At 34.9% G+C, this 19,356-nt stretch overlaps 3 protein-coding genes across 3 annotated transcripts; 1 reads left to right on the forward strand and 2 right to left on the reverse strand.

Annotated features, from left to right (window-relative positions):
* Nucleotides 1-2,801: 2,801 nt before the first annotated feature.
* On the reverse strand, nucleotides 2,802-3,665 carry LOC106314353. The gene has a single exon (XM_013752234.1). It carries the CDS (start codon nucleotides 3,663-3,665, stop codon nucleotides 2,802-2,804), a length of 864 nt encoding a protein of 287 aa, XP_013607688.1.
* An 800-nt stretch (nucleotides 3,666-4,465) lies between these two features.
* On the forward strand, nucleotides 4,466-5,408 carry LOC106316196 (disease resistance protein ADR2-like). Its single transcript, XM_013754067.1, has 2 exons — nucleotides 4,466-4,995; nucleotides 5,112-5,408. Exons 1-2 carry the CDS (start codon nucleotides 4,526-4,528, stop codon nucleotides 5,317-5,319), a joined length of 678 nt encoding a protein of 225 aa, XP_013609521.1. The 5' UTR covers nucleotides 4,466-4,525; the 3' UTR covers nucleotides 5,320-5,408.
* Nucleotides 5,409-12,451: 7,043 nt separating this feature from the next.
* LOC106315935 (serine/threonine-protein kinase HT1-like) lies at nucleotides 12,452-14,911 on the reverse strand. Its single transcript, XM_013753781.1, has 3 exons — nucleotides 14,015-14,911; nucleotides 13,413-13,868; nucleotides 12,452-12,887 (listed from the first exon to the last, which is right to left on the reverse strand). Exons 1-3 carry the CDS (start codon nucleotides 14,453-14,455, stop codon nucleotides 12,621-12,623), a joined length of 1,164 nt encoding a protein of 387 aa, XP_013609235.1. The 5' UTR covers nucleotides 14,456-14,911; the 3' UTR covers nucleotides 12,452-12,620.
* Between the last annotated feature and the right edge of the window lie 4,445 nt (nucleotides 14,912-19,356).

The following is a 19,356-nucleotide window of genomic DNA, read 5'->3' on the forward strand; positions in this document are numbered from 1 at the left end:
GATCAAATTCAGTCCATATGTAAACTAATAAAGAAATTCGAATTCCTTGTGTTTATACTAAACCGACCTAAAGAGAGGTTAAAAGGTTTATACAGATCTGTGACACTGGCATGGACCGACTAGATTGTAGTACGAGCTAGTGGAAAAGAAAGATCAGCCCAAAGAAAGGTAATTCGGATTGCCTCAGCTTGCTACCTCGGATAGCATGTTCTCCGGATAGACCAATCCAACATCAGATCCCTTAGATAAGGATCCGGCATAGCAGAACAGTCTGCTGCTGCTGTGAGGCTGAGAGGAGACATTTAATATATCCTTCTCAACCGGATACCAATAGGTTGCAGTCCATAAGAATGTGTGATCGAAGTCCATGACCTAATATATATTCATTGTGTGATATCATCCACAGCAACAGAGGTCATGAGACGACACCAATATAAGGATATGACTGCAATGAAAAACGAATATGGCATTGCCTAAAGCAATAGAGATAGATGACCACATGTGAGATTCATGAGTGTATTTGGCCATAGTGCCATAGTTAGATAAGATTGTAAAATTCATTACAACAAAGATCATTGATCAAGTCATGATCTTGGACACTCATGAGATAAGTTATGAACATGTATAAAAGAAGTCTATGACTCAACATGGATCGATCAGATTAGTGCATAGTCGATGGTAGTATAGAGAAAACTCAAACAATCCGTTACCTATCAATCAACATTTTAACATCTTCATAGGCGGCTAATAGCCAAAGAGAGTATCTGTGAGGATGTTTTTGGTCGAGGACCATAGTCCTACATGTCTGACCAAAGTATAGAGTGGTCGACAGCAAAGGCTCACTTCTTGACCATGTACACACAATGTCAGAAGACATGAGAAAAGACCGGAAATATCAAAATGGTCCAATTACGGTTCATTAATAAACTTGGCCGATTTGCTTACTCCCTTCCTGCACGTCCAGGAAAGATCACGCATCAGATGCGTAGACTAAAGAACCTACACTGAGGTTCACATCAGGGGGAGCAGTACGTGTTGTACTCTTTTTCCTTCATCATGGTTTTGTCCCACTGGGTTTTTCATGATAATGTTTTAATGAGACAACATTAAGCGTATTACAATCCCTGAATGGTTATGGCATCCAAGGGGTGAGTGTTATAAATCAATTGATGGATGTCCATAACCGGCCCGGTCCATAACCGGCCCGGTCCATAACCGGCCCGGTCCATAACCGGCCCGGTCCATAACCGGCCCGGTCCATAACCGGCCCGGTCCATAACCGGCCCGGTCCATAACCGGCCCGGTCCATAACCGGCCCGGTCCATAACCGGCCCGGTCCATAACCGGCCCGGTCCATAACCGGCCCGGTCCATAACCGGCCCGGTCCATAACCGGCCCGGTCCATAACCGGCCCGGTCCATAACCGGCCCGGTCCATAACCGGCCCGGTCCATAACCGGCCCGGTCCATAACCGGCCCGGTCCATAACCGGCCCGGTCCATAACCGGCCCGGTCCATAACCGGCCCGGTCCATAACCGGCCCGGTCCATAACCGGCCCGGTCCATAACCGGCCCGGTCCATAACCGGCCCGGTCCATAACCGGCCCGGTCCATAACCGGCCCGGTCCATAACCGGCCCGGTCCATAACCGGCCCATACACTTAGAGAGAGAGACGGCCCAGCCCTAGAGAGAGAGAGAGGTGGTCGTGACCTTAGGAGAGAGAGAGAGAGAGAGGCGGCTTATGCTTTGGAGAAAAGGAAACTCTATTTCCTTTTCGTTGTAATTGTTATCTTTCAATTATTATGTATTAGTAGTTTTCCTAAATCCTAGTTGGTTTAGGTTTTTGATACTTTCTTTTTTACTTATCTTGTAATCTCCTATATAAAGGGAACACTTATTCATTAATGAAAGATAGAAACATTCAGCTCTAAATCTATTGTTTCACAACATAAATCACTATAACAAATGTATAGTTGTTTTTTGTAATTTTCAATTTACACTAAATTTTAATCAATAGTAATTCAATAAGTTCAATTAATTTATTTGCAGATCACATTTTTTTCATAGAAAATACAAAAAATATAACTTTGTGAAACATTTTTTTTTTCTAAAACATCTGACTTTATGAAACAGAAGGAGTATTTAAATTCAAAAATGTGTCTACCATTTCATGTGCATAAAATACATGAAAACTTTATTCACATATGAAATTACCATAAATTCACAAATCACAAGATTAATAATTTATCGAGCTTATCTTCAATACAACAGTTTCACAACAGCCATTTTCCATCATCTTCTTTTTATCCAAGTTTTTCTCGTCCACATTTTTCCGTCAACTTTTTTTTTGTCATCATTCCGTCACCTTTTTTTTGTCTTAAGAAAATAAAAAACATATCAAAATAAATATTAAAATTTTATATCCTGAATATTCACCTATAAAAAACAAGCCAGTGGTCCTCGGCGGCTATAAGAAAACAAACTCTTACGAGTCCTTGAGTGTTTAGCATATCCATTAAAAACAAAACTCTGAATGAGACCTTATGAGTTTTTGGGTGCAACTGGAATGCTATTTTGTGGAATAAAACTATTTGGAATGGATCATTCCACATGTTTCCATAACATGTTTACCAGTTACCATGAAAACTTTTTAGAAACAATTCCATATATTCCATTTTTGGAATGGAACAAAAAAATAAATCCTTTGTAAATATTGTTCCTTTTATTCAGGATCATAATCTTTCGTGAATAAGTGGAATGTCATTCCAAAAATATTTTCAGTTTTTATTCCATTTAATCTATCATGAAAGGTAGAGCAGGAGGAGCGTGTCGTGGCCATCAGCTGGAGGGGCTAAGGACAAGAGACGATCCCTCATAGAACGATCAACATACTTGGCGATCGCCGCTGCGGTAGAGGAAACATTCTTAAAGATACGGACGTTCCTCTCTCTCCACAGGCTGTAGACGATGACCTGCATCAAAAGTTTAATAACAGACACAGCACCCGAGCAGGAAGCAATATGTGGCAGAGCAATGGTGGTTTCCAAAGAGGCGAGTGAATCCGGAGTGGTAGGGAGCAACCAGCCCGTGAAGTGAGACCAAACTGCAGTTGAGAAGCAGCAGGAGAAGAACATATGAGCGTGCGATTCATGGTCCAGAGAACATAGGGGACACACCGGAGGAACCTGCATTCCCCAAGAGATGAGCCTATCTCTAGTAGGCAGCCTTGATAAAACTGACATCCAAGAGACAAAAGAACAGCGGGGAATCTCTTCTTTGAACCAGATAAGTTTATACCACGATACCAGAGGGGAGGGTTGTCTTACAAAGTTCCAAGTAGCTTTAGAAGAGAACTTGGGCAGAAAAGAGTGAGCACCACTCCGCCAAAGGAAACAATCCTTTCCGCGCAAAGATGATGGTGGCTGCATCGTTGAGAGAACCACCTGCAAGGTTTCAGCTTCGTCGGATCTCGCCGGTGGAAGAGACCAGTGTCCATTAGGTGCAGTAGCGTCAATGGGAATACGAAGGTCCCTAGTACCTCTCCTGCCACACACAGAGATTAGGGGACCAAGATCAGTCCACCAGTCAAACCAGAAGCTAACAGACTTCCCATCCCCTAAATTGCATCTCATTAAGGCATTTAGCTTCGGCTTCAGCTTCAGCATTTGGTTGACCGTAGATGAGAAAGTAGTAGAAGTTTCAGCAGTCCAAAAAGTAGTAAATGTTGTTCCTTTTATTCAGGATCATAATCTTTCGTGAATGAGTGGAATGCCATTCCAAAAATATTTTCAGTTTTTGTTCCATTTAATCTATCATTCCATTTTTTCTTATTCCAAAAATAATCATTCTTTAATTCATAATATTCCTTCTATGAATAACCAGTTACACTTAACATTTGCACTGAAAAAAAACTCTTATGAGTCGCAGAGGATTCGTGGTTTCCAGTACAGTATCATTCAATATTCCTTTTGACATAATTCCCTTTTCTCTGCTAACCTCAAACAACTCACGTTCATAAGGTTGTAGAGATACAAAACAAAATGAAATAAATGTGAAGTTAGTTTGTCATAAAAATATATTTGGAAAATATACTTGATACAAGAACATAAATGGAGATAGATCGATCGATCTCGAATTTGTTTTCCTTTGAGACATTTAAGATTGTAACTATTAGTCATAATCTTTAACAAAATATCCATATAAAAACTAGTTGTCAGTTTACAGACCGAGTTTTATAGGGAGCACGAGGGTGGAAGGAAGAATAGTTGATCTTAGATGTATTAAAAAGGTGATTGTTTAATTTTTACAAACTTTTATGAGTCAGCAATGGATTCTGTGGAAATAAACCAGTGGTCCCGTACAGTCTCACTCAAAGTCCCTTGAAATTTCCTCTTCTCTTTACGTGTATTTGCTCATATATATATGAACAAGGGACTTGTTGTTTCCTCAACCACTCTCATACTTTTTTTTTTTTTTTGAAACTTAACCACTCTCATACTTTCTTCAAACTTAATTTTTTTGCTCTATGTCTCTCATGGCGACTTCTTCTTCTTCCTTGCCTCATGTTGTCTTCCCGAGCTTCCACGGGCCAGATGTTCGTAGTGGAATCCTCAGTCATTTACGCAATGTCTTTGCAAGGAAAGGAATCACGATGTTCAATGATAATGACATCGAAAGAGGCCATACGATTGGATCTAAACTCGTGGAAGCCATTACAAAAGCGGAAGTGTCAATTGTTTTGCTCTCGAAGAATTACGCTTCTTCAATATGGTGTTTAGGTGAATTGCTTGAAATCTTGAAGTGCAAAGAAGCTTCGGAGCTGATCGTGATACCGATTTTCTATGACGTTGATCCGTCGGATGTACGGATTCAGACGGGAGACTTTGGCATCGCATTCAAGAAAACATGTGAAGGTGTAACAGAGAAACAGAAGCAGAGATGGATCCAAGCTTTGACACGTGTAGCAAACATAGCTGGAGAACACTCGCGTATCTGGTTTGTTACTCGTCTATTTTGACTCAAATGAACCAGAATTTTTCTACTCTCTTAATCCGTGATTCAATGGCGGAGTTTCTATAATTTAATAAGATAATGGTTTTTCTTTTTATCAGGACTGATGAAGCTGCGATGCTCGAAAAAATTTCCAGTCATGTGTTGAAACAACTGAAAGTGAAAAAGCTATGGGAAGAATTTAGGATTCGTGATGTAGACCAAAATCATTACATAACTGTACAAGAGCTTCACTATGCGATGACTCAGTTGTGGAGTTTCAATAATTTAATAATTTTCTATTTTTTTCCTTCGTTAGGGATATTATAGAAAAAGTTGTGATGATCGGAAATTTTCCCACTGATGTTACACTGGAATGGGAGGAAAAGAAAGAAATGAATCACACTTATAGACCTATAGATGCAGACCAAAAAGGTTACATAACTGCAGCAGACTATCAAAAATATGTGTTTACAGTTAGTGAGCGAATGATAACCGATGAGGAAGCTGCTAATTTCATTAAAAATTTTGATGTTGATGGTGATGGCCGGATTAGCTATGATGAATTCGTCAAACTGACGAGGTGATGCATTGCATTCTTATCTACTTTTTTTTTTTGTAAAAGGGTTCAAATTAAAAGACAAGGAAATATGCAATGTATGGTTTAACAACCATAAAGTTCGAGAAAATATGATGAGACATACTTCATATTAATCCAAACATTAGCTTATTAAAGAGTAACTTATTATACATAAGCTTAGTGACACAAGAAAAGGATGAAACTGAAGAACCTAAAAACACAGAAACACGTTCAACACAAAATATCAATGAACAAGTTGATTCTTCCAAACAATTGTCTTTTATTAGATTTCCTTAAACAAACATTACATGCTTGTTTAATCTGATTGTCTCGATTTCACACATGTGAAACAGTTATCACACTTGTCACAGTTTTTTTTTTGATAATAAATTGTGATTATTTTTCATATAGCCATGGCTGTTTAGCCATGAAATTTCCATGGCTGTAGTGACATTTTTACGAGTAGATTGTGATGGTAGGGTCAGCTAATATTAATTCGTCAAACTGACGAGGTGAAGCAGTACATTCTTATCTTGGCCGAATACATTGTGTGATTGTCGGTACTTTAGAGCATGAAAATCCCAAGGTTTTTAGGGAAGTTTTTTGATAAAATGTAGATCTCATTAACGCGTGGATCTCACAAAAATTTAAAAACCATTTCCCAAATTCATTAAATAAGGATCGGTAATTAAAGGGTTTTGATACTGTTTGCGGGCTCCACCGACACGTAACGGTCTGCGATTGATTTATTTATTTTTTTTCTAGAAAACACAAAAAAAAAAAAAATTAAGGATTCCTTGCGATAATCATTATCTTATATGTTCTCCAAGTCTTCATTCGGTTTTCTATTTTTCTTTTATCCTATAAAGTGTTGTTTCTGCTTTTGTCAAAGTTTCTTTATAGTTTTAAGTAATATTATAAGTTATATAAGAAACCATGAATCCTTGTTTTCACATTTTTGTTTTTGAAAAACTTAATAAAAACAAAAGGAGAAATATCAAACTTTGTTAGAAGATAAAAGATCAAAATATGATGATTATCCATCTTGGACACATGTCTTTCTTACAGCAATAATGTCATCTATCACCTCTTAGTATTTTTGTTTTTTTTTCTAGTAAAGCAACGGACTTATGTGTAGTATAAATAGTCTCTTTTCCTCTTGACTTTATGGATGTAAAAAAGCAATAATATGAGATACAAGTCTTTCAACTCATAACTCTCTCTTCTCACTCACATCTCATGTTGACTCTCTCTTTGTTACCACTCAGAAATAAAGCAATCTATTTTAATATATATAAACCTTTTACCTCACTGGCTATTATCCACAACACGATATCAGCACGAACTCTTATATACCAGTGAGGTTTATTAATCCGAAATCTCTTATATACCGGTGAGGTTTATTAATCCGAAGGTAATATTTAAATTTATGTATTTCAATATATTTAATTTATTTAAATTTTATTATTATTTTAGATTGAGAGGCTAGGCCTTCTCCGTCTATTTATCGGGATGATAGACGCTGCCTTTCCCGACTAATCGTTATGGTAGGCTATGCCTTCACGGTCAGAGAACACGTGGTAGGCTTTGCCTCCGTGAATAAAAAGAAAAGGTCAAAAATGGTAGACTAAATCTCCTCAGACCTTAAAATAAGTAAAAGTCAAAATGGTAGACCATGTCTCCTCGGACTTTGAAAAATGATCAATATGGTAGTCTAAGACTCATCGGATCATGTGGTAGGCTAAGCCTCTAATTTAATTTATTGCTCCTTAAATTTCTGCAATTTAATTTATGCATTTATTTTATGCTTTTAATTTATGCATTTAAATTTTCGTCTTTATATATTATTATTCTATGAATACGGTTATCATGTCAAATTTGACAAAGCTCAAAATAAATGCCCTTGATATTACGAGTAACAATTATAAGACTTAGGCAGTGGGTGCAAAGATGCACCTGAGAGAAAATGAGCTTTAAAAAATCATCGATAAGTTGAAACGATATCGGATGAGAAAAAGAAAAACCATGATATTTTACCCCACTTCAATGATGGTTTATAAGATGAGGTGTATCATGAGAAAAGATATAGAAGATCTTTGATAGTTAAATCCTTGAAAGAAAGGATCGGAGTTGATGTAAATCCTCCGAGTAAACTGAAAAAAAAAATGAAATCATGATACTAAACCATCAAGTCGGTCCTATTAGAAAAGGACGAGGGTGTAGATGCGGTTGAAACCGCTATCATGGTCGTGGAAGAGGACGAGGAAGAAGATTCCATCCCTATGAAAATAATGAGAACTTCCACGAAAATAAAAGTGGCCGGGTGATAAAAGGCAAACAGAAAAGGTTTGCTATAGATACGGCCAGAAAGAAAATTGGGTACGTAGTTGTCGTACGCCAAATATTTAGCCGATTTATATCGAAAATCAAAAAGAAAAAGAGAAAGGAAGTATATTAAACTTCGTCTCTTATGAGCCCGAACCATTTTTCATAGCTTGAATACTCATCTTGATGATTCAGATTTTCTGGTTAGTCCAGAAAATAAAAATAAAATATCGATGTGATATGAGAATTATCTTCCGGAATAAGATTTTGAGATTCAGGATGGAGATAGATATACCTGGCAGATATTGGGTCATCGTACATGACTACTAAATGTAACAAATATCTTTCCTCTCTCAAACTAAATAAGTATAGTACAATCTAGTAATATAAACATATTATTGGCTATAGAAGAGCTTATGATGAAAAGACATGCATAAGAAAAAGATAGCAAAATTACAAACGGTGATAAACCTGAAGTTTACTGATATATAGTCATCTCCAATAATGTTATCAACATTATTGTGAAATATTGAAAATAAAGGAAACCATCATGGGTGATGAATCATCAAGCAAGTTCACTAGAAGTGATTTCTTTAACCAGATCCCAAATTAGGATCTCACTCTAAAGGATTTGAAACATAATTCATCCCAAATGGGAAAAACTGAATATGTTATTGGTTCTAGAGTGGGATTCAGTACGAGATTGTAGACATGGAATGTCATCATCTCGAGGGAGAGAATTAAAGAATCCTAGGGAATGGAACATTGAGAAATTATGTTCGCACTTGAAAAAGAACTTGATAAAGTAAATCAAGTAAGATGATCCCCATGATTGAGTATAATGCAGTTGTGCATGTAATAAAGACATATACAATCCAAAAGGATAAAGTATATGGATACTTAAAAATATGCTCGCAAGTTTGCTAGAAGCATATGATAAGCTGATGGAATGAGATATGTGAAATGGATTACAATGAAAAGTAGGATAATCCATTTATAAAATGGCTGCCAGACATTTTGATGAAATAATGATATCTCATATTCCAGCCGAAAATGCTCCAATAAGAAAATGTGTCATAAAAGGACGATATATGAGTCTATAACACGCTGGAGACGTGATAGACCACTTTGGTTCCAAAGAGTCCTCGAAAAGGAGCAAATATATGAATTGAGGATGAATCTCGTGGTGAGACCGTTGATATGGTTAATATTACAGTCAGGTACCTGGTAAATCATCGATGATGATAAAGAGATCTCGATTAACCATATCAGTACGGGTAAAAAGATGGAACAAAAGATAAAATAGATTGTCGACAATAATGAAAAAACACGCTGGAGACGTGATAGACCACTTTGGTTCCAAAGAGTCCTCGAAAAGGAGCAAATATATGAATTGAGGATGAATCTCGTGGTGAGACCGTTGATATGGTTAATATTACAGTCAGGTACCTGGTAAATCATCGATGATGATAAAGAGATCTCGATTAACCATATCAGTACGGGTAAAAAGATGGAACAAAAGATAAAATAGATTGTCGACAATAATGAAAAAACACTATATAAATAAGGATTATGAATCTACCTCTATGTATGAGGGTAGAGTGAATTGAATGGCCATCAATTTGATATAAAGCTCGTTAGAAAAACGAGAAATGTTTGGACCAAAAGTCCAAGGTATATATTTCTCCAGAGAATAAAATGAAAGATGACCTTGAAGTATGAAAAACGGCTTGTTCCAAGGTCACTGGAGAAATTTAAAATAGATGCAGTATATTGAAATGTCTGGCAGGACATAAACGAGTTGAGTTGCATCTTGATATTTAGTAGTCCCTGGAGAGTTAAAAATGCTCTCGGGAATGTATAAAACTCTGTAAGAGTTAGAACAAGCCGTAAATAAGGGGTCTTGAACCAGTAACTGGTGATATGTTTATGGCACGGTTCGCCGATTGTCATTTTAATGAGAATGAATTTCCAGTGTTAGGAGAGGAATTAGAGAAATTCCTAAAGATATTACATGGTGTACACAATCGTTGTTACACCTTGACCCCCCTATGAATTAAAGAGAACATAAAATTCAGGAAATTGTGCATTTGCATAATTTGGCGAACCAGTTACCAAATGTGTTCACAGGTACGACATGATATACCCGCTGAAATGTTCCATCAAGAGTTGATGTTCCTAAAGAATAAACTAATGGTGACAAAATGAATGAGCCTAGGTTTCAGTTAAAGAGGGGGAGACTAGCGGGTTCTAGAGATTAAAAATTCCCCGAAAGAAAATGAAATTGGATGAGCAAAATAGTAAGGTTCCAGAAAAACCTGATATTGAAAGATGTCTGAAAGAAGGCATAAGTGGAAAGGTTCCAGAAGAACCTGATACTGAAAATGTCTGAAAGAAGGCATAGATGAAAAGGTTCAAGAAGAACCAAATAAAGATATGGATCCAGATGACGAGAAGGGAACAGAAAAATATGAGATTTCCATCAACTACGCCCTTGATGAAAAGTAATAGATAAAAGATGTTGATGGAATGTTCTCCTTTTCTGTGTCCAAAGATATCGATCATGAAAATGATGATCCCGATCCAAGGTCCATTTTGGAATATTAAAAGACATGATTGGGAGGAGTGGCAGAAGGCCATTCGAATTGAATTATTCTCCCTAAATAAAAGGAATGTCTTTGGACCTATAGTCATAACGCCTGAGAATATAAATCTTGTTGGCTATAAGTGGGTAGTCATGAGAAAAGTAACACGATATAAAGCCTGATTAATTGCCCAAGGTTTTTCTCAGAGACCGGGAATTGATTTTGAGTAACGTATTCCCCGGTAATGGATGCAATTAAGTTTAGATTTTTGATGAGCCTAATGGCATCTAAAAATCTTGAAATGCATCTTATAGACGTTTTGACTACATATTTGTATGGATCATTGGATAACGATATATGTATGAAACTCCCTGAGGGATCGAAAATGCCAGGGGCATTGAAAGGAAAAATTCAGGGAGATTTGTTCGGTCAAGTTACAGCGATCACTTCACGGATTAAAGCAATCCGGACGCATGTGGTATAATCGCTTAAGTGAATATCTTTTGAGTAAAGGATATATGAATAATGCGATATGTCCATGCGTTTTTATAAAGAAATCGTCAGATGGCTTTGTGATCATTGCTGTATATGTAGATGACCTGAACATAATTGGATTGATGATACTAAAGTTTTGTCTTGGGCTCCAGATAGAGCAGATCCGAAAAGGAGTATTTGTGCATCAATCAAAGTATACGAAAAGGTTGTTAAAACACTTTTATATGGATAAAGCAACTCCGTTGAGTACTCCAATGGTAAATAGATCTCTCGATGTTAAAAGAGATGATATTTTAAAAGATCCTGGTAAGATCTTATATAAATAAGTACTTTGGAGATGCTAATGGTAATAAAGCATATATGAGCTTATATATCTTGCGAGTTGTGTTTGATTAAATATACTTTTAGACACTAATGTCTTTGCGAGATATAGCTCATTTCCTATTTATGGAAATTATAACGGCATCGAGAACATATCTGTTCTCTCCAAGGTAAGTATTGATTTAGGATTGATTTATCCTAGAAACCCAGAGTTTGGTATGGTTTTGCAGATACATGATATTTATAAAGTCGAACACAAACCGGCTATGTTTTTACAATTGGTGGAACCACGATTTCTTCACGGTCCCAGAAACAAACTCTGGTTGCGACATCTTCGAATCAAGCAAAAACTATTGTGCTTCACGAAGCATGTCGAGAATGTGTGTGGCTTCGGTCAATGAGTCGCCACATACAAGAATCAAGCGAAATAGTTAACAAGAAAGAGCCGACGAAAGTATTTGAAGACAATTCGGCTTGTGTCGCTCAACTGAAAGAAGGCTACATCAAAAGCGATATAACAAAGCATATCCCTCTGAGATTTTTCTCGAAGATTTTTCTCATACATAAGAGAGTTCGAGAAAAATAAAGAGGTGGACATCGAGTATTTACAGTTATGCGACAATCTGGCTGACTTGTTCACAACAGTTCTTCCGACTACAACATTTCGAAAACACGTCTATGGTATCGGAATGCGGCATTTGCATGGCATGTGACAAGAAATCTATGTCTACTATTCTCAGGGGGAGATTACGACAGTGTACTTTTTTTTCCTCATCATGATTTTTTTCCTAATGGATTTTTCCATAATTAGGTTTTTAACGAGGCACTACGTAACACAAGATGGATAATCAAGGGGGAGTGTTAGAAGATAAAGATCAAAATAAGATGATTATACATCTTGGACACATGTCTTTCTTACAGAAATCATGTCATCTATCACTTCTTAGTATTTTGTCTTTTTCTAGTAAAGCAACCGACTTATGTGTAGTATAAATAGCCTCTTCTCCTCTTGGCTTTATGGATATAAGAAAGCAATAATATGAGATACAAGTCTTGCAACTCATAACTCTCTCTTCTCACTCACATCTCACGTCGACTCTCTCTTTGTTACCACTCAGAAATAAAGCAATCGATTTTAATATATGTAAACCTTTTACCTCGCTATTATTCACAACAAACTTCACATAACTGACATAAGAGCTTTGCATTGCACAAACTGAAAGGAACACTTTCACCAATAATAGAAAAAGAAGAAGAAGAAGAATAGTAACCTCTACAAAAAAAAGAAGAAGAGAGTATTATGTTACTTAAACAACTTTGAATTACTAAGCATTTACAGGAACAGAGGAAGACGATTTTGAGCTGATGGCTGAGACGCAGCCTTTAAGACGATCAAGAATGGCGTTTTTGGTCTTCGTGAGGCTTGCGTGTGACGTCAAAGGCAAGCCTTCTTTGACACACTCGTCATACTTCTCTAGCACCGCCACAATGTTTGAGAAGTCCGGCCGCTTGGAAGGGTTTTCCGACCAACACCTCTTGATCAGGTGAGCTAATGCTGGTTGACAGCTTGCCGGCAAAGGCGGTCTTTCGTTCTGCTCATATTAATAGAGAAATATTTAAGGTCTCACGTAACATAATTCAAGTATGACTTGCATCCCGAGCAATCACAGCACACAATGGCAATGTTAATCACAAATACTAGTTTCATAGATGTAAATGAGATGGGCAGAGTGGAATAAAAAGCAGAGTGAGGTGGTTTTGGCGGGCTCGACCAGAGCCAAATATGAAATTTAGATGGCCATATCATTTTCAGTTTAATCTAAATATTTGTTTTTGACAATTTGAATACCATATGGTATATATATATATTAGCTGTTTAAAATTCGGAGGTCAATGCGAATGTTTTAGTCGGTTGTACCCAGAACTGACCCTGGACTCGGCAGCCAGGACAACCAAACCCTCAGGTTAACTAGGGCTTTCTTTAGAGCTGCTTTATGATCGGTCTTATTTTCATTCAATTTGTACCATGTAACCGTTAATCAATTTCCAATTTAGGTTGAATTAATATAATAGTTTAGTTTAAAAGAAGAACAAAAATGGAGATGTAGAGACTTGACCTTTTCAGCGACTGCGAATGCGGCTTGCACTGGAGTCATGCCTTGGAACGGAAGCAAGGCAGTGGTGAGTTCCCATAGAACGATCCCAAAGCTATAAACATCAACTTTTCTAGTGTAAGGCTTCTCCTTGATCATCTCCGGAGCCATCCATCGATAAGTTCCCATATTACCCTTGGCCTCTCTGCATTGCGTCTCAAGACAAGAAGTCCCAAAATCTGCAACTTTAACCCTCATTTCATCGTTCAAAAGCAAATTGTTGGACTTTAGGTCTCTGTGGATAACACCCTGTGAGTGAAGATACTCCATTCCCCTTGAGATGTCTAGAGCCAGCCTTAGTACAGTTTCGATAGATAGCGAGTAAGGCTCTTTCTTGTTTAGATACATTCGGAGATTTCCTTGGGACATATACTCAGTTATTATGCAGTATACGGGAGGTTTCTTGCACGCCGCGATAAACTATGTTTTAAAATAAACTAGTGGTTAGAGACTTATATGTTCTAAAGACAAGATCTTTGTTCTGTTCTTTTTTCATTCTAACCAAGATCTTACTTTATAAAATAAAATTAGGTTTAGACTTTGGTAAGAAGATAGAGATTTTAGACCTGGACGATGTTAGGGTGAAAGAGACGAGAAAGCAGAGCAACCTCGGACTTAAACTGCTGTTCGAGCTTAGCCTTTGTCTCTTCCTTGTGTGTAGGGATCCTCACCATCTTCACAGCAACGGCTCTTTGTTTGTAGATCCCTCTATAGATTCTGCTGTGCGCTCCGGAAGCAAACTTGTTTCCGATAAAAAGCTGAGAAAGATCAGCGGTCCATTCCTCTCTTTCACCTTTAGAAGCTTCCCATGTCTCCACGTTCTCGGACTCAAGAATCATCGACCAAGACTCCATACTGTCGAATCTCTTCTTCTCCATCGTCTCACTTTCTGCATACCGATTGGTTTTTGAGGAAGACGGGTTAGCGGATAAGGCCGGGAAGGAAGGCTCTGGAGGGAACTTGGATCTTAGAGACCGTCGAAACGGGTTGAAACATGAACCAGGCATGTTGAGAAATCAGAGGAGAGTTTGCTTGGATCACAAGGAAGGGTTTGGAAAGCAGAGGATCTAGGGTTTTGTTAAACTAGGGTTTTCCTTCTGAAAGTGTGAATAGATTTCAAGAAGTGCATGAACTGATTCAGAAACATGGATTCGATAGGATCTCCTGATAATATAGCCGCGGTTTCATTAATTTTCTCGGAAAAAACAAAAACAGAATCAGGGAAAAGAAATGTTCAAAGAGAGTATTTAATAATTTAAACCAAGAAAGATTATGTCAAAAGGAGGAGACTTTTACAGGAAGGAAACAGAAACAGAGAAGGAAACAAATGGGTTTCATCTTTCTTTTTTCCTAGTAGATAGAAGAACAAGGAAAGTTTCCGGGAAAATCAACAGAGGAGGGAGAAAATTTTCCGGGGAAAAAGACACGAGAAGATGGAAAAGCACCAGAGAGGTTATGTATGATACGAGTTGTGTTTTGGAAGTTAAAGAAGAAACCAAGTGAACAAGGAACGGATCCAAAGTAAGAGATATTCAAAGGTTTCTCGTGATTGCTTTGTTCAAAAGTTGGCCTTTTGAGCTAGAGAAAAGAGTTATAACTTCTCATGAGAACAAATCAAATCTTGTTCGGTTTGTGTTGTAAATGTTAATGCCAACTGGAGTCTTTTTAAATTGGAACTGAATTAATTAGTCACCAAGTTACCTACTTAAATTTTTACATAACATTCAATCACAAGATATTATTTGCAAAGTGATTTTGATACATGTCATCTTTACAATCATTTTTACTAAATAAATACGACATGACTTATGGTTAAATGTGACATGGATAATTACATTTAATGCTTAGTGAAAATTTTGATAATCTTTTTAAAATATGATAATAAATCCTCATATATATTAATTGAGAAGTCACTTTAGTGATTTATGCTGACGTGTCGCTCATAGAAGAGCTTTCCAATTAATTGTTATAATTTAATTGGTTGATAGTTTATTATTTTTCATTTATTTAATTAAAAACGGTTTTTATTATGTTTATATTAGTAGTTAATAAAATAAATCATAGATTTCAGAAAACTAATTAATCTAAACATAATAATATTAATTAAATTCACTCATTCACTATATATATAATATAAAAATGTGTCAAATGAATGCAAAATAATCAAATATATAATTCAAAAAAATTTCAATAATTTTTCAATGACAATGTGAGATCATATATGCGTTATCACTTTTAGAAATGATTAAAATATTTTATATTTTAAAACATAAAAATTATATGGTAAGTTATTTAAACGTATATTAATCAAGAAAAAAATTATTTAATTCATCTATTAATATAAACAGATAAATTATTATTGTTATATGGTAAGTCATTTAAAATTATATTATTTGGTAATTCATTTAATTTATTATATGGTAAGTAATTTAATTATATTAATCAAAGTATTTTCACATGATTTTTCTAGATTTAATACTCTATTAATATAATTCATATAGCTTGGATTATAATAAAATTAGCATGCTTATTTTTAATAGAAAAAAAAAGCAGACATAAATAAAATAACAAGAGAGAAGAATAATAAAATATGTTTGTTGTGTTCTTGGTATTTTTATTCTTATATATTTAATTTTTATTTGTTTATCGAGGTACATGTACTTTTTTTGTGTTACTATAAATGTGAACTAATTAGTTTTATGTTTGTTTAAAACGTTAAGATAAATTTAGTAAGGAAATTCAATAAAATGACAATCTCCACAATTGTTAAAGTCAAAGATGGAAAATATAATGTAAATTGAAAGTAAGAAAAAAATATTTAAAAATTAATGAGATGTACTTTTTACGCTATAATATTTAAAAATATTTCATAAAATATTGGATCTCACATTAATATTAAGTATATATGCCTAAAATAACGACATTTGGTTATTTAAAAAATTCAAATATTATTTTTTCTTATTAGTTAATCAGATTTAATTAATATAGGTATGTTTTAATTTAATTTAAAAAAATAAAACAATAATTTTAAAAGATATGTAAACTATGATTAGTTTTAATTAAAAACATTTGGTTGAATGAGTTAGTGTTTGATAAAATAGTGTGATGATCATAGATAATTTAAGGAATAATTTGTTTGCTTAACCCATTTGAGTTTTATGTTAAACACTAAATTAAACAAAATGAGTGAGAAAGTGTGATTTGGAACAAATTATGAGAAAAATCGCTTAAACTACTATTTTCCTAGTACATATTTTTATGTTTATCTTAACCAAATTCATCCTTAGTTTTAAGGGGATTTACCAAATATGACTCAAAACTTGACTTTGATTGCAAAAATATACTCAAACTTGAATCAAATGCAAAACTAACTTAAAAGCCTTGTGAAATTACGGCCAGTCCCTTGTGACCAAACAAAAAACATAAGCCATTTTTACGAATATAGCCCCAGTGAGTCGTATGAGATGCTGGAAGTCGTCTAGACGACTTACTTGGTGTAGTTGATCTTAAAAATAATTTATAAAGTTTTTAAAAAATATTTTGACAAATGAAAAATTAAAATCATGTAATTATAAACAGTTTTAAGCAATGTAAATTAAGATATAATAAAATAGAATAGTTTTCAGCATGGATGAGTGAAAGTAATTAACCATGATATTATTTGGTTTTATGGTTTGACAACATATGTTGTAGTATTGTATGTATTCTTAGGGTTAGATTTTGGAAAGCATGAATGTTTTTTTGAAAAATTAAATTTTTACCTATAATTGTTTATTTTGTGTATAGTAAACACTTTTGAAGTTTAATTTGATTTTACGAAGTGTTTAGTTAGTTAATTGAGTTTAGGAGTTATGTTTAGGGTCTAGACGACTAACTTGTAAGTCGTATGGTTAATAATTTAAACCAGACGACCAAATATTCCTTCCTAAAATATTTTTTAAAATTATTTTCCCGCTTAAATAATTTAAACCAGTGACTTACTTGTAAGTCGTCTAGGAAGTCTTCTATTTTAGTTTGCTGCTAAAACTATTTTAGTTTCCGCTAAAAATATTAAAGTCTTCTGGGTGACTTACAAGTAAGCCGTCTAGGAAGTCATCTGAATCAAAAATATTTAACCTAATTAGATTTTTTGTTTCCTTATATAAAGAAAAATTTATACATGTTTTCTCCTTCTCTCAAATGGCTGCAACAAAAATGTAATGTTCATCATTCTAAAACTCTTCAACCTCTCTCTAATCTCTTTGAACTTATAAACACTAAGCTTTATATCAATTTATTATTTTTGTCTCATGTCTTTCTCACTAATTTATCTTATTTTTGCAGGTTTTTCTTCACATGGTTCTCATCTTCCACTCATTTGAAGGTAGATCTATCAATTTTAGATATGTATTTTTATGTGTTCTATAAAAATAAATTTATCTAATCTTCCATTCATTTTCTCTGTTTTTAAGCCATTTGAACGTTTTTGGATATGCAGGTTTTTCAGATCTGGATTTGGATATGCAGGTTTTTCAGATCTGGAAGACGTCTGGGACGACTTACATGTTAGTCGTCTAAAATATAATACGCTAGACGACTTTCAGGAAGTCTTCCAGACGACTCGTCTGGAAGACTTTCCGGAAGTCGTCTGACGGAGTCTTCTCCCATGTCTCTCCCTTTCATAACAAATCTGAGCGTTTTGATAAATTTTTATGTCTGATTTTTCTTCATTTGGTAACTTTCTGTTGTATAAAGTTCTAACTTTTTTCCCGAACTAAAACTCTCCTAACCCACTCTAATCTATTTGACTTGAAAACACCAAACTTTATATGAATTTTTCAGTTTTGTCTAATGTCTTTCTCACTAATCTATCTTTTTTTTGCAGGTTTTTAATCAGATGGGTCTCATTTTCCACTCATTTAAAGGTAGATCTATTAATTTTAAATATGTATTTTTGTGTGTTCTATAAAGGTAGATTTATCTAATCTTCCACTCATTTTCTCTGTTTTTAAACCTTTTAAATGTTTTTTGATATGCAGGTTTTTCAGATCTGGATTTGATATGCGTGTTTTTCAGATCTGGAAGACTTCTGTGATGACTTACCTGTTAGTCGTCTAAAATATAATGCGCTGGACGAGTTCCAGGAAGTCTTCCAGACGACTTCCAAGAAGTTTTCTGACGAAGTCTTCTTTCATATCAAGTGAAGTCCAAGCTTGTCTTTGTAGATGAATGATCTATAATAGTTTTATTTGTGGTCTGTTTTTTGATTTGCATGTCTACTCTTTTAGTTGTGAATTTTTTTGTAAAATCAGTAATAATGTTTTCCAAGATGTAATATATGTGCTAACAATGTGTTTACACATTTACAACTCAATGAAATAATATACTTCAATAGCCTTTTTCTTATCTTTGGATCTCCCATATGCAATAATAAACTCCAATGGTCTTCTTCTCATCTTAATAAACAAGAATGTTGGTAGCCTCATATTGATACAACATTTTAAGAAACATTTTAACCCTTCTTCCAACTCATAACAATAATCATCATTGGTGTCTATAACAATAATACTTAAGAGATGAAAACAAACAATAGTAACTACTTAAAGCTTATCACATTTTTTACAAGTTTGTGTTGAAAAACTTAGTCAAATTTAGTAAAACTAAGGGAGAAAACATATTTTGAAAATATGAGTTTTACATATCTTGAAGTTACTTATCACTCTTAAATATACAAGTTATTCAAAAACTAGGGTAGAAGACTTAAAAACTAGCATAGAAGACTTCCACGAAAGTGTTCTCGGATCAGTTAGAAACTTTAATTAACGTGAATGTTGGTAACCTCATAAATATCACCAATTAAGTTATAAATTTTATTCAGTAGCCCTAATATTGACTAATATAAATGAATTAACAAAAAAATATTAAAAAG

This window comes from Brassica oleracea, chromosome C9, assembly GCF_000695525.1.
Source record: "Brassica oleracea var. oleracea cultivar TO1000 chromosome C9, BOL, whole genome shotgun sequence".
In the NCBI taxonomy this organism is placed as follows: Eukaryota; Viridiplantae; Streptophyta; class Magnoliopsida; order Brassicales; family Brassicaceae; genus Brassica; species Brassica oleracea.